The sequence below is a fragment of the Podospora pseudopauciseta genome, chromosome 1, assembly GCF_035222475.1.
Source record: "Podospora pseudopauciseta strain CBS 411.78 chromosome 1, whole genome shotgun sequence".
Taxonomy (NCBI): domain Eukaryota; kingdom Fungi; phylum Ascomycota; class Sordariomycetes; order Sordariales; family Podosporaceae; genus Podospora; species Podospora pseudopauciseta.
The window spans coordinates 3,862,438-3,881,299 of NC_085892.1; the positions used below are offsets into that span (position 1 = coordinate 3,862,438).

Below are 18,862 nucleotides of genomic sequence, written 5' to 3' on the forward strand. Positions count from 1 at the left end.
AGAGCGCTCCCAAACGCGTCGTCATGTGCTCCGCCAAGCCTAGGCGCCCGCTAGCCCGCTAGGGTAAGGTGCGCCAAGATTCAAGTGAACTAAGCTCATCCTGGGTGGCCCAAGCTCCCTCTACGGGGACAGTGAATTGGGACAGTGAACTGAAGTCTACACCGTAACGACACTGGACTAACGGTGCGACTCTCAAGTCCAACGATCAGGGAATTTGGACAGTAAAGTTCCAGCGTATGGGGAGGGGGATTGAGCGATGAAGTACCTGCGGACCGGGAGTGGGATTAAGAAGAGGAGCGGAAAGGGGAAGTGTGAGCAGAGCTGGCGCAGCAGGGTGCGTGCTTGTGTGAATATCTAGGGTGTCAAGTCGATGCTTACCTCGCGTGCTCGCCCTCGTGGTCCATGGTACCCAGGGGTCCTGGGTGTCCCGAGGAGTGGCTTGGGTGGCCTGGGTTGTAGTCTCGCGCGTGGGCGCGGTGATGGTGGTGTCCTGAGGACAGGAAGGCAGAAGCACTGGTAGGCGTGGGCGCGAGGATGTCTCGCGCGCAAACTCGAGGGCTGGTTGACTGCCAGATGTTGGTGGTTTGGGAGAAGGTTGGGAGGCTTCGGGAATACTGGAGGTGGTTAAATACCTGGGGCTGGGAGCAACTATGGAAGGCGGTGGTCTGGGTTTGCAAACTCACTTGCGGGGAGCTACAAGTTCGGATTTTTCATATGACACTCTTGGGATAACTTGGCAGGTGCTCGCGGCAGGCTCTTTGATTGAAAACGCGTGCGCGTGCCCGCCTGGACTGCTGGCTGGGAATGAGGTCGTCTCCGCGTTGGAAGACGACGGAATCTTGCTCCCTCGCGCGTCGAAGGAAGGAACACTCGACATGGTGGTGTTGTCGACAAAGTTAGCACATGGAGGTTGATAGAGGTACGATGGTCATGCCTTGTTTGTTTACACCGAGACACAGAACACATGTCCATACGATAGTACATATAGATGTTTGCCCTCTTAGCTTGAAGCTCTCTGCCAGACTACAACATCACAGGCACTGGACATTTGTGTGGGTTTGTTTTTTCTAATACCAATCTTTCTATGCCGTGAGATGTGCAGAGACTATTGGATAATGTAAGATCTAAAGGGGGCTTGGAGATGCAAGAGAGCATCTTGTCCCAGGAGATATCTCGACAATCAGGGGTGCTGTAGACTCCAGAACAAGCACAGACCGACTACGGGAAAGGCAGGCTGAAAGAGGCAGTAGATAAATAGAAGTGAGAGTGACTAAGTACGGATGATTCATTAGTATAACGAAAGAAAAAGGTAGTGTACCACGTGAGAACACAGGTGAGTGGTGATTTACACCTGATCTTTGCTCTTGCGCTAGAACACTCTTCTTATCATAAATCAAGTTTATAATCCGTGAGCACGCGGAAGGGATCAGAAGGCCAGCGCGTCCACGCGCGTATGAAGTCCAAGCATGACCTATTCTTGCACCTGGACACCCTCTTTTTTGCAAACAATATTTATGATCTGTGATTACAAGTTGGAGATGAAAACATTGAGCGCGTCTGGATCTTGGCTTGGATGATGCTGAGATAGTTTGTGAGTATGAAACACTGAGGCAAATAATAATATGGTTCTGTTGGAAGTAGACGTTTTGAGTAGTGGCACATATATAGTTTTGGTGAGGGTTCAGCAGTCTATCCATGGGTTCTTTGTGCCTCGACTAAGCTGAAGCATTGTCTTCATGCATACCCTGCGAATAGTTTTGTATTCTGTTTCCTATACCCATTGTCTAGACCGTTTGCGCCCCCCCCCCAACCCTTCCCCCCATTGAAACTACATACTCATGTTACACTGCAACAGACAGGCGTTGTTTTTTTCTTCGACCATCTCCAATATGACTTTGGGTGCCATATTGGACTGAACAACCCCAGTGTCATTATTGTCTTCAACATTTTATCTGAGCTTTGAATTTCATGAGACTACATAAACACGTCTGTGGCTCAAGGGGTTGATTCTGAATTGTTCGAGTGAAATGGGCAAGCGTCGAGTGCGACGCGGAATTGTAAAGAGTGCATTCAGACTCAGAGACCTACTTCGCCAAACGTCCCAGCTTTGCAAACCCTTTGTTTTCTTTAGAGGATGAGATTCCGCACCCAGAAACTGATTCCTACCAAGCTCCAAGCTCCAAGCTCTCAACTTGATAACAAGGAATCAGTTTAGGACAAACCCATGTCGGGGTAGGTTGAGGCCGGGCATGATGATAATTAGATATTGATCAGTGCTTCATCACACAGTAGCATTCACAATAATATTATACAGCAGAACTTTTAATGAGTGAGTTAATCCTTCAAGATTTATTCCCCATTGATCCTCTCACCATTGCTTCATTGACACCGGCGATGTCCCATTCCAGGGGCTCAAGGGCGAATGCCAAGACTGCGACCCAGGTAAGGGTTTCTTTCAATCGGGCACTGTACGGAAACGAAAAAAAGTGAGATTGGCACACAGGTCAAAGAGATCGAACCCGGGGAGAAGACAGGCTTCTTTGACATTGGGCTGGATTCCAATCGTCCCTTCCCGTCTTTGATCCCAATAACATGGACTTGGGTCGGTTGAGAACAAAGACCGATTACCTAAGCACTGTCCATGCTGGATTTAGACACTGTTTCCACGGCACGCCCAGGCACTAACAGCACCGTCGGATCCTGTCAGCTCTAGCGGTACTCGGCTTCATTGGACGCCCCGGGCCCCGGGCTCGAGCTGGTATTATTCTGAACAACACATCCCTTGAACGGGACTGCTCAACACCATCACTCCCGATTATTTGCCACATAATCGATCCATTGTCGAAATCTTCTCGAGTCGTAGCAATCACACCTCGGTTTTCTGGCACGATTAGCATGGAAAACGGGGAGCTGCGCGAGCCGCAACATCAGGGCCGTATGTAGCCAGCAACCGAGACATCAACGCCCCAAGACATCCCCAGATCCGACCTTCAGTTTACTTCATCATGCCCCCGCGCAGGTCGCACAAGAAGTCGCGGGCTGGCTGCCGTCGTTGCAAGGCGAGGAAGATCAAGGTGTGTATGCGCCTTTGGATTTTCTATTCGTCAGTTATTGCTAACACTCAATGCGACCAGTGCGATGAAGTCCACCCACGATGCGGCAACTGCGTAAAGCACGGCGTCGCTTGCGACTTTGAGCATCCCGAAGTCCTCGCCGACCTCCAAGCCGCCGCCGCAGCAGCAGCTCAAACCCCCTCCACCCCCGCGACGACCGTCAACTTCGGCTCCCCCATCGTCCCCTCCGCCGGCCACCTCTCCCTCGCCTCCGCTCCGCTCGCCCGACCCCTACCCCCACCTCCCATGTCCACCACCACCGCCCCGGGACATCGACTCCTCGAACTCAAACTCATGCACCACTACACAGTCATGACCTGCAAAACATTCACCTTCACCGCACCCGTAACAGAAGACATTTGGAAAATCACCGTCCCCAACCTCGCCTTCTCCGGCTCCCAACACCTAGCAGACTCCATCCTCGCCGTCGCCGCCCTCCACCTCCGAAGCATCAACCCCAACGACAAAGAAATCGTCCGCGCCTCCCACGCCTACATGGCCGCCTCGCTGGAAGAATACTCGGCCACCCTCAGCCAAGGAATCAACCACACCAACGCCGAAGCCCTGTTTCTAACCGCAGCCCTCATAGCCTTCCAGTCCACCGCCACCCGCGTCTTCATGAAAGACGAAGGCCTAAGCATAAACTCCTCCTCCACCTCCTCCCTCTCCTCCGACCCATCAAAACGCCACCAGCAACCTGGCTGCTACGCCATCCCCTTCACCTGGTTCCACTCCTTCCAAGGCGTCAAAGCCATCACGGCCGCCTCCTGGCAGTATTTACGAGTGTCACCGGTGGTAACCCAGGTAATCAACTCCCAAGCCGCCCTCCAACTCGACTTCCGCACCGGCCCAGAGACGTTTTTTGGCCATTTGTTGGAAGGGCTAGAAGAGGAGCTGAGTAACCCCCCCTCTAGCTTTGACGCTCGGGTGCCGTTGACGTCGAGACCGTTGCCACCAGCAAACAGCCCGGACCATATTTCTGCCACGAGACAAGCCTACCAGCATGCGGTGGCGGTGCTGAACTGGGCGCACAAGATCCCGCACAAGGGCGCGCCGTTGGCGTTCCCGGCTACGGTGTCCAAAAGATTCATTGAGCTACTTGAGGAACGGCGGCCTCGGGCACTGGCGATTTTGGCGTGTTTTTTTGCCTTGTTGAAGTCGCTTGATGGGGTTTGGTGGTTGCAGGGGATGGCGAGACGGGAAGTCCTGGGGGTTGTATCGTTGTTTAACAGTGATTTTTTCGGGCCGGACGCGTATAGGAAGTGGTGGCCTCATTTGGAGTGGGCGATGAGGATCGCGCTTTTCGAGCCGGAGAGGGATGGGAATGGGCAACAGGGGGGGATGCCGATACCGCCAGAGGTTTGGGGGAGTGATTGGTTTGCCGAGGAGAGGGCGCTGGAGGAGCAGGGGAGGGAGCAGGGGGATTACTTTGGGCATATTGAGCTGTTGAGTCAGATGAGCAGTGCGGTGAATAGCATTCCGACTGTGCCGGAGTATGCTGCTATGATGGCTGGGGCTAGAGGGCAGGGGGGGAGGTGACAATCATGGTTTTAGGGGGAGGGGGGTAGGGGGGGAAAAAGAATATTTGCCGTGATGGTGGTTTGGGCTTACTGGAGGGAAGGATATCGACCTGATTGGGTTGAACCTGGGAGCTACTGGGAGTAAGGATATTGGGATATCAGTCGTATAAGTTTCAGCTGGTCAGGATTTTTGCCGTCGAGTGGAAAAAGTCCGATACGGAGACAGAAGAAAGGGATCGACATAGCCACACTAAAGTTGGGCTCATCCCCCAAAGTTGATGTTTGGCGGGAAAGTTTTGGAAGTATGGAATACTTCCTGGAGTATGTACTATGTTGCAGAAAGAGGAGGAGGAGGATGAAGCCCAACAACGGGCCACTGCCTGGTCAAACAAACAGGCAACAGGTATTTGGAAACACAGAACATGGATTTGCAATGTAATTTTCCGCATGTAGAACAAAAGGTAGACAGCAACTTTCTTCGAAGATGGCTGTCGTCTATGAAGGAACCACACAAAAAAACATATAATCATTACGCCATTTAGCCCCCGTTCCTTGTGCTATAATATTTTGAAGTTGCCCCCCAAAAAACAGTCCCACATAACAACACAGCCCAAAAATGTAAACGCCCGCAAAAGGTATATGATGCTCAAAAGAATCACCGTAACAAACTTAGATATCGACCTTCTTCTTGCGCTTGGGCGCCTCCTCCACTACCGTCTCCGCCTCGTCGAGGACATCCCGTTCGCGCTTGAGACCCTTCATCTTTCTTGTCTGGAGCTGGCTGAGATCCAGCTTGCCCATGTGGATTCTGCCGAGCTTGTCACCCATGATGTCGGTGGAGATGTTCTTCTTGGTGCGCTCCTCGTTGGTCTTCGCCTTACGCAGTGCCTCCTTGAGCATAGCCTCGTCGGGTTCTTGGATTCTACCGATGCGGAAGTCGATGCGGGGACCATGTTCCTCCAGCTCGACGCGGGGAAGCTTTTGGCCGGAGCGCTTGGTCTGGATGGTGTAGACGCGAAGGCGGAGGACAGCCTTGGAGGATGGGTCGTCGGAGTTCTCGGCGGTGGTGGGCTCGTCAGCAGTGACAACGACAACGAAACGGAGACCCTCGACGTCAATCTTGTCGGATGTCTCGCCGCGGAAGAAGTCAATGAGCATGGACTTGGCCATGGTGAAGCCATTCGGTACAGGAGATTCGCTAGAGAATAGGTTAGCATTCACGCAAAGTAGTTAGATGCCAAGAAGTGAAACATACAAGGCCGTCCCCGCAAAAACCATCAACGGCCTGGTTCCCACTGGCACCTTCTGGGTCTTGAACTGCGAAATGCTGCGGAACGACTCGCCATCGAGGCAGAGCTCAAGCATGTCGAGGATCTTGTAGTCAAAGGTGCGCGCAAAGGTGATGGTGTGTGGGCGCTTCTTGTTGGAGCTGCCAAACAACAAAAGACTACAGTCGTTTTTCTCAGAGAAGAAGGCGAGCGAGCTGGCGTCTTCGAAAGGATGGATCGCATTCTTCTTCTGGAAGCGCTTGGCATGGACTTGCCTGAGCGCATAGAGATCGCCTAGGGCATCTTGTGTCTGTTTTAGAACTCCTTCTTAGCATACATTCATCTCAATTGCATCGTGGTGGCATCGACATACGATTTGACTGCAGGAGGTACCCCTCAGAAAGAGGGCCTTCTTGGGGTTCTCGACGGCTTTCGGCGCCCGCTTCTCGAGGGCACGCTTCGAGCGAGCGGTTTTGGGCTTTCTGAATTTCAAAGTAATTAGCCCTGTTATGCGACGGCTTCCCGAGTCGAATTGGAGGTGCTTACACTGTGCGAAGCATTTTGATGGCGATGTCGTCAAAAAGTTGATGATGGTGGTGCTAACTTGAATGGCTGCGAAATTATTTTGGCTAAGCTCAACTTTCTTATCAGCTTATCGCTGCGCTCTTGCGCTTGGTGAATCTGGGTGGGGCCGGCGGAAATGTGGGGCCCTGGACTTTAACGTCAACTCCAAGCTTCACATCATGGCATATGAAGGGTACCAGCATCAATGGATGTTACAGCAATACGAGAAGTCGGCGCATTACTATCTTGGAGATTCCAGTCAAGTATATTCCTATATTAGTAACATTTACTATGAACGTATGAACAAAGGTTTATTGTGGGTGTCGGGGATAATCCATATTCACCACACTAATGAGTTGACCAAACACCTCCCGCCACCATATTTTGGGAGTTTTGGTAGAAGTCCTCAATGCCCAATCTCAAGTTCTGCTTAATACCTGGGACTTTGTGATGAGCTGACCACTGGGCCGGCGTATTGGTTTTGAGTGCTCTGTCATCAAGAGAGCCACAGGCATCGTGACTGCGGTGGATGAGATGTTGTTGGTTACGAGGTACCGGGAAGCACTTGCTACTGAATGGAAACCTTGAGGTCCATGCTGCGGCAACCATGCCGATGGGTCTGGTCCCGGAAATAGTGCACCAGTTCGTCTGATGTGATTCTATCTCATCCCAGTCATTGTGGGCTCTTGGGTAGCGTTTGTGAGATATTGAGTTGTAGGAGACCCTTTTTTTTCTGTTGTAAAATTCTTAGTTCTAAGTTGTGGCGGGAGTTTAAAGCTCGTTGTGCAGAAGTCGGTAAGAGGATAGAGTAGAAAATAGGCGAACAGTCAACTTGGATGGCGCAATATGATCTTTCGAGTATTTACCTAAATATGTGATGATTGTAAATATTTATACGAACACAAAGAAGATAGATTAACACTTGAAATAATTTGGCCCGTCTTGAAAACATGCTGCTCCATCTGTTTGTATGTCATGACTGTTGATTTGGGCCGAGAGAGTATCCTCGGGTACCGCACCCGGGCCTTCGACATTGATATCTTTGGGTGCCGAACAAAGCCTCTTGCCAAAATTTGCCTGCGTATTGCAAATGCTTTTTCATGCCAAGGTGTCGCCAGCTGTTGCCCCACCGTACGGTGTTCTTTTGTCCATCTCTGTGGCCTTCGCTGGGCTGACACGTGTGCGTCGAGCGCGGCGGGCGAGTCTGCCAGCAGCATCAGGATGTCTTGCGCTCTCCAGGCCGCGCAACAAGGTTTCTGTGCCTGGAAAAGTAGCATTTGGCAGAGCTACTTCTGGTGATTCTAGCCATATATATTATAGCGTGGAAAACGTCGTGGATATTGAAATAATGCGGTGGAGAGACGTCCGGTCCCTCCAAACTGGGTGTTCTTGCTAGTCTTTGTCCCTTTCCGCCCGCGGATTCCGCGCAAATCGAGGCCAAAGGTTACGCCAAAATAACCGTGGGATTCCTTTCCTTCCGCGCTATCGTTTGATGCAAGATATATGATGGTTGCTGCCATTGCTGTTAAGCAATTCGATGAACAAGACAGCATTCTCGTCTGCTGTCCTCGCAGCCTCCACTGGGGCGTGGGCTCTCATCCTCATCACATGCTAACCACCCCCCCACCCCCCCTCCCCCCAATACTCTGATCTTTTAACTCAACACCGAAATACTTTGCGATATTGAGCATTTCAACCAAAACAGACAGCCCGCAACACCTATAATTCTTCTCGAAACTTGATTCCCGAAATCCTCAACTCTCGCTCTATCCAACCATGTTTTCCATTTCACCATAACCCCATCCCATCCCCATGTCCTCCCCGTCCCCTTCCCCTCCCCTCCCAGAGAAACCCGCGCTGAGAAAGAAAGTAGATCTTTTGGGGCTGTTGAAGGTGGCGCGGCACTGGGAACGAGTCGGGCGGGAACGACGCGATCGCGAGTGTCGAGTAATCCCGAAGTACCGTCCGAAACTCAAGACGATCAGGGAGGTACGTTGGGAGGAGTGATTTTGAGTCATGTCTTTCTCTTGTTGATGATTTCGGTTGGGTGTCTGTCGTTTGTTGTGGTGGTTTTGGTAGGTGTCTGTCTTTTGTTGGTGGTATTGGCGATGGAGAAGGAGGCGGCCTTTGTTTTTGAGATGGTTGTTTGGATTGTTTTCTGACTTGGTTGGCATTCGTTTTTGTTTGGTGGGTTTCTTTGTTGTTTTGCTCTTGTAATTAGCGCTGGCTCTCAGCGTTTGGCTTTCTTGTTTTCTGTTGGCTTTTTTCTGTTTGTATCTAGATACCTCTCGGCGTTGCTTTTTTTGGCTTTTTCATGGTGGAAGTCCACCCAATGTCCCCCCAGCACGAGCGACAAAGCCGGACGCTGCACCCCCTCGTGTTGTCGCTTGGTAACCGGTTGCAAGCGTAGCAGGGCCAACGCAGAGACGCATCTGTAGTTGGTGGTAATAAAATCTGCTATCCATGAGTTGTTCTAGGATTGACATGGTGCTTTGTGTGGTTGTCGTGCTTCTGTCGTATTGTCTGATCCAACATCTACCGACTAAGCCCTCCGCTTGGTGTCCTGCTATCATCATCGGTCATCACAGTCAACCAGCATTTTTTCCTCCTGTAAAAGATTCAACCACACGTGTGTTGTTAAATATTGGCGTAATAAGGTTTCGCTGTTGTAGATGCTGCCTGTCTTTTTGCTGTCGGTTTGGTGGAGGCTGATTTTGACTCACCGTGTCTGCCCATTAAAGTCAAAGTAAGTTCACCTTGGCCTTTTGACCTGAATCTTCCCATTACAAGACTCTCCCAACCAATCCTTGGTAGCGCATTCACCACGCATTATCACCAAGCCGACCCCAAAACCCACAATGGCAACCACGCCAAGACCCCTCTTCGTTTACGGCAACTTGTGTGCTCCAGAGCTGCTTGCCATGCTCCTCCGGGAATCAGATGAGACCGCCCCCGACGTCGACAAAATACTCCCCATGCTGCAACCTGCAACCGTCAAGGGATATGAGCGGCGTTCATTATACTTCGGCAGTGGTTACACCCAGCATCCCGCGGCAATTGCCTCCAAAGACCCAAATGCCTCGATCCAGGGCTGCCTCCTCACACCAGCTACCACGTCTCAACGTCGGAAACTCGACAACTTCGAAAGTGAAGGAGAGGCATACAAGTGCGTTCCCGTCCAGGTTCACATCGCTACCGATCAGTCAGTAGCGGCAGACATGTACCTCTGGAATGGCTCGATGGAGAAGATATCTCCTGATCCTTGGGACTTTGCCGCCTTTGTCAAAAATGGGCTGCAGGACTTCTTCCTCAATGTTTTTGAAGGAATGGAATTTGGTGGTGAAGACGACCAGTAAACTTGCAGAAGAAAATATGGACCACAGCTTGATCGAAGCAAACACATATAAAATGTAAGTTCCCCTATGTCACCTGCAAGTGAGCTATTTCGTGATGCTGACAGGTTGACTAGAGCGCTTATGTTCTCAAAAAGGAAAACAGAAAACAATCTTGGCAGATGTCGTTGGATTCAGGGGCTCGCTCAAATATTCTTCCGCTGCGAGATATGAAGATGGTGTGGGGAATGGCGTGGGGGCGACCCGATCTTGGTGTTCTTGGCACGGTCCCCCCCTGAGGTTCCATTTTCAACCGCAGACCTTGGACGACGCAATCAGCTTCCCCATAAAATCCTTATCTGACGACTGTTCCAGCCGCAGGCTCGCAGCCCGCGGAGATGGGAAGAGGGTGTGCTTTCACTGCCGCGCGCGAGCTCCGAGAGGTTGCTTTGGACCAGGAACACCCTTATCTTCGTCCCCGTCGAGAGCTGCAGGAGCAGAGATAACCCACACAACCCGGTCGCTCCAATCGCATCTTTACAATTGCAATTGTCAAAGCAATGAGCAGCGTCGGTTCAAGCCTCATGAAGTCATATCCAATGCGGGCGTCTGTGAGGTTCTTGGCTTTGTATGATAAGGACGGCAATGGTGTTGAGGTTGTTGGTCCCTTGGGAGGGAGGATTTTGGGTGAGGTTTCGGAACACAACTGCAAGAAAACTCAAACTCGAAAAAAATCCAAGGAAGAACGGAGAAACAGGAGATGTCATACTGGTTTGTCGACAGTATTCCCGGTGAAGAATAACCCAGACTCCACAAAAGCTTGTATAGCGGGAATTGTTGAGATATATGGAGATCAGATTACCACCGTAGGGACGGTACTTGCATCTCCGGATTCGAGGCTGGCTTTTCTTGACATGCATATCCGGCCACTCAGAGGGCCCGTTGGACCTCTTATCAAGATCTGCGGTGTGGCGCGGCTCCCGTTTGGGGGTTTTCCAAGTTCTAGATCTGGGGAATGCACACCTACCCGTTGTTTTCAGCGTGCTGAAGGTGCCAAACATGCGTTTCCGGATCGAGTCCGTGGAAACGTCATTGTGTTTGTCGGTAGTGATATGAGTGCGATATGAGAGAGCTCGGGAGTGAGCCAAGAGCCGTGATTGTGTGTGTATGGAAGTTGTATATCCGTCAAGTTTGTGAGGGACGCTCACAGGTATAAGACCAGACCTTGGCCTGGCTCATTCAGACTAGTTCCTGGCTAGAGAGCATCAGTTCATCTACAGCAAAAGGGCTAGCTTGAAACATGGGCCTCAAACTCACTCACCTTTACGCTGCCCCTGAGGTTAACCCCGTTAACCGAAAGGCGCGGGCGATACCTTTCTTTAACCCTGTTAATGTTTACGGCCGGGTGTTCTTCTTCTCGTGGTTCGGTTTCATGATCGCGTTCTGGGGTAAGTTTCTGTCATTCTGCTACTACCTACCTGGCAATTCTGTACTAACTTTCTGTGCTTTAGCTTGGTATACATTCCCACCATTGGTATGATGACACCTTCTCATAGCATCAATGAGGTGTAGGAGTCTAACAGATGCCGTCTATAGCTCACACATACTATCAAATATGACCTCAACCTCTCACCGGCTGAGGTAGCCAACAGCAACATTGTCTCTCTTCTAGCCACCCTCCTCGTCAGGGTCATCGCCGGCCCATTATGCGATCAATTCGGTCCCCGCAAAGTCTTTGGCGGCCTTCTCCTCGTCGGCGCCATTCCCCTCGGCTTGGCCCCTCTAGTGCAAAACATCAACGGGCTCTACATCTCCCGCTTCTTCATCGGCATTCTCGGCGGCTCTTTTGTCCCCTGCCAAGTCTGGTCAACCGGCTTTTTCGACAAGAACATCGTCGGCACGGCCAACGCCCTGACCGGCGGCTTCGGCAACGCGGGAGGCGGCATCACCTACTTCATCATGCCCGCCGTCTACGACGCCTTTGTCGCCAGCGGCCGCTCCCCGGGCCAATCCTGGCGGCTGACGTTCATCATCCCTCTTGTCATGGTCATCGCAACGGGGGCTGCCCTCCTTCTCCTCTGCCCCGACACCCCCACCGGCAAGTGGGCCGACCGTCACCTCCAAGCAAAGGAGAACCTTCACGCCCACGGCATCGATGAGACGATCGTCGACATTCCCGGCGCCATCACCGACCGGTTGCCTTCCACCCCACCAGACAGCAACCACGAGAAGGTTGACCTGAAGATTGAACGGAAGACTTCAGCCGCGTTTGACCACGAGGCGCAACTTTCAAAGACGGAGATGATCCAGACTGCCCAGGGGGAGATTGTCCAAAAGCCGACACTGAAGGAGGCTCTCCAGGTCGCGCGCTCCCCGCAGACGATTTTTCACATCTTGACGTACTCGTGCTCTTTTGGGTCGGAGCTGGCGATCAATGCCATCCTGGCGTCTTATTACGTCAAGAATTTTCCTTCGCTCGGGCAGACGGCTGCGTCGAACTATGCTGCCATTTTTGGGTTTCTCAATTTTGTTACGCGCCCTCTTGGGGGTATTGTGTCTGATATTTTGTACAATTATTTTGGACGCTCGCTGTGGTTGAAGAAGATGTGGATCGTGGTTTGTGGTGCTGTCACTGGGGTGCTGTTAATCGTGATTGGGGTTTTGGACCCGAGGGATCAGGGGGTGATGTTTGGATTGGTCGCGGTGATGGCGGTTTTTTTGGAGGCGGGGAATGGTGCGAATTTCAGCTTGGTGCCGCACGTGCATCCATTTGCGAATGGGATTTTGTCGGGGTTGACGGGGGCGGGTGGGAACTTGGGCGGGGTGGTGTTTGCGGTTGTATTTAGGTTTATGGATGGGGGGAAGGGGTATGCGAGGGGGTTTTGGGTGATTGGGGTTGTTAATCTTGGGATCGCTTTGGGGGTGAGTTGGATCAGGCCGCTGCCGAGGGGGCAGGTTGGGGGGCATTAGATGGGAATATGGGTCGTGAATTGGTTTACGGATGGGACTCTCTTTTAGCGTGGTGTTTTGGTGTTCTGGGTTGGGTAAAACAAACATGGCGGGTTACGGGGCTGGAATCTGGGATAGGGGGTTGTAAGCGTGGAATTAAAAGACCATATCGAGTTTACATTGCTCTTGACGAACGATATCAATGTGTTGTGGCACCATTTGCCAAAGACTCCATTGCAACGCGATGAACATCAGAGCATGAATGACGTTCAGCTGTCTTGATCAAACCTGGTCGAGAGCTACGAAGTGTAACTGATTCTGAGGATGACTTACACTGACTGTCTGTTCCAGGCCCTGTCCCGGACACACAGATCTTGGCAGGTAGGTAGGTATCTATCCTTGGAACAACACATCCGTCAAACACTCGGAACTTGTCATCGAACAACCAACCCCAGGAACAACAGTCACCACCGGACAACTGACAACCAACCAACCGCCAGTCCTCCGCCAAGTTTACCGGTGTGTTGCCCCCCCCCAGCATCTCACGATACTACCCCAACCGGGGCGGTGTCGGATATCGCACCCGGCGGTCACTTGCACGAAACAACCTTCCGTACTCTCTCGACCGGCGGCAACCATCGGAAGAAAACACCCACCCCTTATCTGACCCTTCCACACCGAAAATCTGCACAACAAACTCCTTGGCAACATAGCGTAGGTGGTCACGATGTTACATATACGCACAGTCTATGTCCTTTTTGACACACAACCTCGCCCCTTTACATAACCAACCCGAACCCTAACTCTCCGACCGGCCCGGCTATCGGCACCGACAGCCGCTCCGGCTTCGAAGGCCCACTACCTCCCGAGAACCGCCCCACTTTTGCCGTGCCGGGAATGAAAGTTGTGGGGAACGGACTGGTCCGTAGCGCAAATGTGTGATATGTCACGCTAAGGCAGACCCGCAACCATCGAGTTCGAGTCAAGGAAGGAACCGAGCGGTCGGGAAATGCCATGACGGAATTGGCATGGGAGTTTTTGGGTGGTCACATGTGGCAGTTTACGCTTGGGGGGAAAGGGGGGGAGAAGTCGGGGGTTAGTCGGAGGTTTGAGTCGGGGGTTTCATCACACAGGATAGCACATATTGTATCGTTAGACGGTAAGATAGTCGAGAGCTATCGCAAGTGATGTTGAAGGCCGGTTTGGAAAAAGTCTGGAACACCCCTTGTGGAGAGATAGGGAAAGAGACGAACTGGATCGGTTGTCGGTGGTGGAGTTTTGCGGGAACGGCACATGGCGGACTACACTATGGATAGGGGACCCGCACCGATGGAAAAGTGTAACCCTTCCCGAAGCAGCGGCGGGTGGAAAATTCAGGGAAGGAGTCACTGGTTTTTTTCTTCTCCAGATCGGGGGAATCGGTGGACGGGTTGGGGGATGTAGATAAGTAGAAGGGGACCTCCTGTTTTGTTCATCTTTGTGAGATACAGACCTCGAGACCAGCGAATCTTGAACATACCATTGAAGACATCTCGATCTTGTATGAAGGAGTAAAATTGGATGTTATACAATGACAACAACGCCTTGCTCTTTACCTTGCGTACCGCATATTGTTGGGCCGGATAGAGGGTCGAATAACGAGATTATGAAAGCTCAGAATTATCAAACCCCACCGCCATCACGACCTACAGAGACGATGATGGATCCTCAAAGACAACAAGAACCTATCTCGTCTTCATCCTCCACCACCGAGGCCGAAGTCGAAACACCCACCAACGACCCCCCACCACCACCACCACCAAAAACCCTCCTCACGGCTTCCAAACTTTGGAACTACCTCAATCAAGACATCAAACCCACCGCCTTTGCCGAGATCCAACTTACGCTTTTAACATTCTGCATCGGTTTACAAGGTTAGTTTTCCCCCGGTCCCCGCTAAGTCACCTTGCCCACATCATATATCTCCCCTTACCCATCCCCCCACCTATCCTCCTCCCACCCCCTTGCTAACTCTGTTCCCCTATTAGACGCAGTCTCCTTCCCCGACTTCCACTGCTTCGCCTCCAACCAAACAGGCAACACCGTCTTCCTCGTCCTAGCCATCATCCTCCCCGAGATGAACGGCGAGATGTTTGTCACCTCCAACATCGCCGTCGCCCTGGGCTTCTTCCTCGCGGCCGCCTACCTCACCGGCCAGCTCGGGCACATCATCGGCCCCCGCCGCCGCTTGTACATCATAATCTGCAATCTCATCCAGACCTGCCTCGTCTTTGCGACTGCTGTCCTGCAGTACAAGAAGGGGGTCGAGCCCCAGGGTACACGAACCCTCCTGGCGATTGGGTTTCTTGCCACTGCTGCGGGATCGCAGGTTGTGGTGAGTAGGAGTTTGAAGATGACCGAGATTAGCACGGCGATGGCGACGGCGGCGTGGTTGGATTTGGTGATTGATCCTGATTTGATGAGGGTGAAAAATAGGGGGAGGAATAGGAGGTTGATGTTTTTGGGGAGTTTGATTTTGGGGACGTTGGTGGGGGCGGTGATTTTCAAGAGGGTGGGGAGTGCGGTTGCGTTGTTTGTTAGTGCTGGGGGGAAGGGGGTGGTGACGGGGATGTGGTTTGGTGTTGAGGGGGAGGAAAGTAGGAAGAGGGAGGGGCGGGAAGAGAAGGGGGAGATGGGGGTGATGGTTTAAGGGGAAAGGGGAAGTGATGATGATGACAACATTAGCGTGGAGTTTTGGGATCTGGGATACCTGGGTTTTTGCTTTAGATGACTAGAAGACAAAAGCTGGGTTTAGATATGATGTATGAGGAGAATTTTAGAGTACCCTAGAATGTGTTGTGATGGTCAGCTTTCAAACCTGTAATCCTGTTTTCTATTGCCGCGCTTCCCATAATGGCAAGATAATGTACATAAGAATCTTTGCGTCCGATGAGCTAGAGCCCTATGAGCAGGAGTTAAACGTCTCTTTCCCCATATACATTAGCTCGCAGAATCTGAAGCGCGCCGATGTGACGAAACGGGAAGACGGCATGCTCTCCACAAGTACACAAGTACTATCAAAAGTCTCGGACCGCGACCTCGGTCAGCAGGAATGCGATACGTAAAGCTCGGGAGGATTAGCCAATCTCGGGACATTCTCGCAATGAAGAGGTTGGTGAAAGGAGCGGTGGCACAATAGCTTTGATGTAGTCGCAGACAAAGACCCTATTTCTTTCATCATGTGGTCAGCCACCTAGCTCATGTCTATACAATGGTCTTGTCGATTGGTAACTGTTGAAAGTTGGACTTTGGTGACTGGTGGTGTGGCAAGAGGTTTGAGCGGCAAGGTCGGTCAGGCACATAGTAACTGCGCCTTTGTGGTCTTTAGACTTTTGGTGTGTATCTAGATGATAAGTCTAAGACCTGATTAGCAAGCAATTTGGAATAATATAGGGAATTCTGGAAGAGATGGCAGAGTCACAGTGTGAATGATAAGCAAGAGATTATGCAGTTACTTGCATAAGAGTGGCCCGTGCGCTCTTCAGTCAGAAAAAGATTGCCCCTCCATCCCCAGGTTTTCGGGTGCAGTGGCATCATCATCCGATCCGACCAGAAGCGCGGTAGAAGACGGCTTGCTGCGGTACGGACCCTTTGGTTTCCGCCATGAAAGGCAGGGAGATATCCACGTCCTCCATAAGCGTCACTCAATGGCGCGATTTCACGTGGTCAGCCCTTTGTTTAGCCTGTCTTTGCGTCTTCTCGACTACTTCTTTCAAGGAAGCTCGAAGGAACCACTCCTTCGAGATCTGCCAAGATCTCCACTGTCTCGGCTTGGCAACAGGAGGGGCACCTCTTTTTCGCTGATTTCAAAGCGAGCCCTCCAACAAGCATCAGCTGGAGCAAGGTGTGCCAGGTCGGCTCAGTTTCGGAATCCCACAGTGTTTTTTATTTTAAGCCCGCAGGGTCGATGTCGCGATTTTTATAAAAATCACCCAACGCCTCTACTATTAAACGTGCCCCCACGCTTCCCCTACATCACCACCAGAGGCTCACACTCCCCAACCAACAAAACGTACAGGATGACTATCACGACACCACCAAGGGCCTCTTCCCCCTCGTCGGGCTTTGGCACCAGAGCCGTCCACGCCGGCTCTGAGCACGATCCCAGCACGTATGTGTCCCCCCCCTCTTCTTCTTCTTCTTCTCCCCAATCCTCCAACTAATAGTGTGCTCACAGCGGTGCCGTGATCCCCGCCATCTCCCTTTCGACGACCTTTGCGCAAACGGCCGTCGGCCAACCGGTTGGCGAGTATGAGTACTCTAGGTCCTCTAACCCTAATCGCAAAAACTTTGAGGACATGGTGGCGGCCCTCGAGAACGCCAAGCATGCCCTCGCCTTCTCTTCCGGTAGCGCCACCACTGCCGTGATCCTCCAGTCGCTTGCCTCTGGCTCGCACGTCATCTCTGTCTCCGACGTCTATGGCGGCACCCACCGTTACTTCACCCAGGTTGCCAAGGCCCACGGTGTGAAGGTCACCTTCACCCCTGAGATCGAGGTTGACATCCGCGAGCACATCACCCCTGCCACCAAGCTGGTATGGATCGAGACTCCCAGCAACCCTACCCTCCGTCTCGTCGACATCCGCGCCGTCGCGACTGCTGCCCACGAGCACGGCATCATGGTTGTTGTCGACAACACCTTCCTGAGCCCTTACATCCAGAACCCTCTTGATCACGGCGCCGATATTGTGGTGCACAGTGTCACTAAGTACATCAACGGCCACAGCGACGTCGTCATGGGTGTCGCCGCCTTCAACAGCGAGGAGCTCTTCAAGAGGCTCTCGTTCCTGCAGAACGCCATCGGCGCCATCCCCTCGGCGTTTGACTCGTGGCTTGCCCACCGTGGAGCTAAGACTCTGCACCTGCGTGCCCGCGAGGCCACAACCAATGCGACGGCTGTCGGCCACGCCCTGGAGGCCAGCCCCCACGTCATCGCGGTCAACTACCCCGGTCTCGACTCTCACCCGCATCGCGCCATCGCCAAGAAGCAGCACCGCAACGGCATGGGTGGCGGCATGCTGTCATTCCGCATCCGTGGGGGTCACGCCGCGGCCGAGCGTTTCTGCCAGCTGACCAGAATCTTTACACTTGCCGAGTCCCTGGGCGGTGTCGAAAGCTTGTGCGAGGTGCCAAGCAGCATGACCCACGCTGGTATTCCTAAGGAGCAGCGTGAGGCTGTTGGTGTCTTTGACGACCTTGTCCGTCTCAGCTGCGGTGTTGAGGATGCCGAGGACCTCAAGAACGATGTTCTCCAGGCTCTTGAGCGTGCTGTTGCCGAGACTTCCAACGGCAACGGTACCAATGGTGTCAACGGTCACTAAACAGGAATAAAAAGTAAAAGATAGAAAAGTGGGAAAATTGAAAAACGAGCGGAAAGGGGGACACGGGATATGGCTTCGGGGGACATAGAGGGGCATAGGCGTATTTCGGATAGGAGTTTGGCTTTGGGGCATTAGCATTTCACGATAGACATTAGCGCTTTCTTGGTATTGCTTGCTATCTTGATTTTTTCAAGGCAAAATTCTTTTTCAATATCAAAGCTGTGATGGGGCTGCGGCTTCTGGCGTTGTTGGGCACTTTTGTTGGGTATACATGATGTGATGGGGTTATATGGACAATGTTCATTGTTCTGATAAGCAGGTCTACATGTGGCTCATATTGGCGGTAGTTCGGAGACGGACTGCGTCGATTCTTTCTATCTCTTGCTATAATCGGTGGGTTCTTGGATGGTTTTTTTTTTTGCGAATAACAAATACTACTCTGAAGTTATGGTTTCAGGCTATCAGCAGATAGTCAAGGTGGTTTTTAAGTAATGTGTGTTATGTATTTGTTTCGCACACCCCAAAGCTGCCATGTCTCACTTTGGTTGTACGAAGTATTTCCTAAGCCGAGCTTACTATCATGCCATACCGAGGAATAGCATCTCTGTATACTAACACCAAACTGTGTAGATGTTGTTGCTTCAAGACTTTTAATAAGAGTTATTATTATGCTTTCAGCTCAGAATTGGATTGCCAGTGGGGAAATATGATAAGAACAGTTCGAGTGCCTATATCTATCCTAACAGTTTTGTAGCA

At 51.9% G+C, this 18,862-nt stretch overlaps 8 protein-coding genes across 8 annotated transcripts; 6 read left to right on the forward strand and 2 right to left on the reverse strand.

Moving 5' to 3' along the window:
* Positions 1–95: 95 nt before the first annotated feature.
* QC763_0012710 (uncharacterized protein) lies at positions 96–877 on the reverse strand (the record flags this gene model as incomplete). The annotated part of the gene is made up of 3 exons (XM_062905249.1): positions 96–100; positions 379–614; positions 684–877. 3 exons carry the CDS (start codon positions 875–877, stop codon positions 96–98), a joined length of 435 nt encoding a protein of 144 aa, XP_062770630.1.
* A 1,734-nt stretch (positions 878–2,611) lies between these two features.
* QC763_110760 (uncharacterized protein) lies at positions 2,612–5,141 on the forward strand. The gene is made up of 2 exons (XM_062907665.1): positions 2,612–3,074; positions 3,135–5,141. The coding sequence occupies exons 1-2, from the start codon at positions 3,006–3,008 to the stop codon at positions 4,650–4,652; spliced, it is 1,587 nt and encodes a 528-aa protein (XP_062770631.1). The 5' UTR covers positions 2,612–3,005; the 3' UTR covers positions 4,653–5,141.
* Positions 3,084–6,624, reverse strand: RPF2 (rRNA-binding ribosome biosynthesis protein rpf2). Its single transcript, XM_062907666.1, has 5 exons — positions 6,448–6,624; positions 6,275–6,383; positions 5,889–6,211; positions 4,725–5,831; positions 3,084–4,556 (listed from the first exon to the last, which is right to left on the reverse strand). Exons 1-4 carry the CDS (start codon positions 6,459–6,461, stop codon positions 5,303–5,305), a joined length of 975 nt encoding a protein of 324 aa, XP_062770632.1. The 5' UTR covers positions 6,462–6,624; the 3' UTR covers positions 3,084–4,556; positions 4,725–5,302.
* Positions 6,625–9,137: 2,513 nt separating this feature from the next.
* Positions 9,138–9,821, forward strand: QC763_110775 (uncharacterized protein; the record flags this gene model as incomplete). The annotated part of the gene is made up of 2 exons (XM_062907667.1): positions 9,138–9,189; positions 9,280–9,821. The coding sequence occupies 2 exons, from the start codon at positions 9,138–9,140 to the stop codon at positions 9,819–9,821; spliced, it is 594 nt and encodes a 197-aa protein (XP_062770633.1).
* A 1,276-nt stretch (positions 9,822–11,097) lies between these two features.
* On the forward strand, positions 11,098–12,767 carry QC763_110780 (uncharacterized protein; the record flags this gene model as incomplete). Its single annotated transcript, XM_062907668.1, has 3 exons — positions 11,098–11,245; positions 11,309–11,331; positions 11,394–12,767. The coding sequence occupies 3 exons, from the start codon at positions 11,098–11,100 to the stop codon at positions 12,765–12,767; spliced, it is 1,545 nt and encodes a 514-aa protein (XP_062770634.1).
* A 303-nt stretch (positions 12,768–13,070) lies between these two features.
* QC763_0012760 (uncharacterized protein) lies at positions 13,071–13,459 on the forward strand (the record flags this gene model as incomplete). The annotated part of the gene is made up of 2 exons (XM_062905250.1): positions 13,071–13,127; positions 13,247–13,459. The coding sequence occupies 2 exons, from the start codon at positions 13,071–13,073 to the stop codon at positions 13,457–13,459; spliced, it is 270 nt and encodes an 89-aa protein (XP_062770635.1).
* Positions 13,460–14,316: 857 nt separating this feature from the next.
* On the forward strand, positions 14,317–15,624 carry QC763_110790 (uncharacterized protein; the record flags this gene model as incomplete). The annotated part of the gene is made up of 2 exons (XM_062907669.1): positions 14,317–14,659; positions 14,774–15,624. The coding sequence occupies 2 exons, from the start codon at positions 14,317–14,319 to the stop codon at positions 15,433–15,435; spliced, it is 1,005 nt and encodes a 334-aa protein (XP_062770636.1). The 3' UTR covers positions 15,436–15,624.
* Positions 15,625–16,328: 704 nt separating this feature from the next.
* CYS3_1 (cystathionine gamma-lyase cys3) lies at positions 16,329–18,515 on the forward strand. The gene is made up of 2 exons (XM_062907670.1): positions 16,329–16,896; positions 16,963–18,515. Exons 1-2 carry the CDS (start codon positions 16,433–16,435, stop codon positions 18,104–18,106), a joined length of 1,608 nt encoding a protein of 535 aa, XP_062770637.1. The 5' UTR covers positions 16,329–16,432; the 3' UTR covers positions 18,107–18,515.
* Positions 18,516–18,862: the final 347 nt, after the last annotated feature.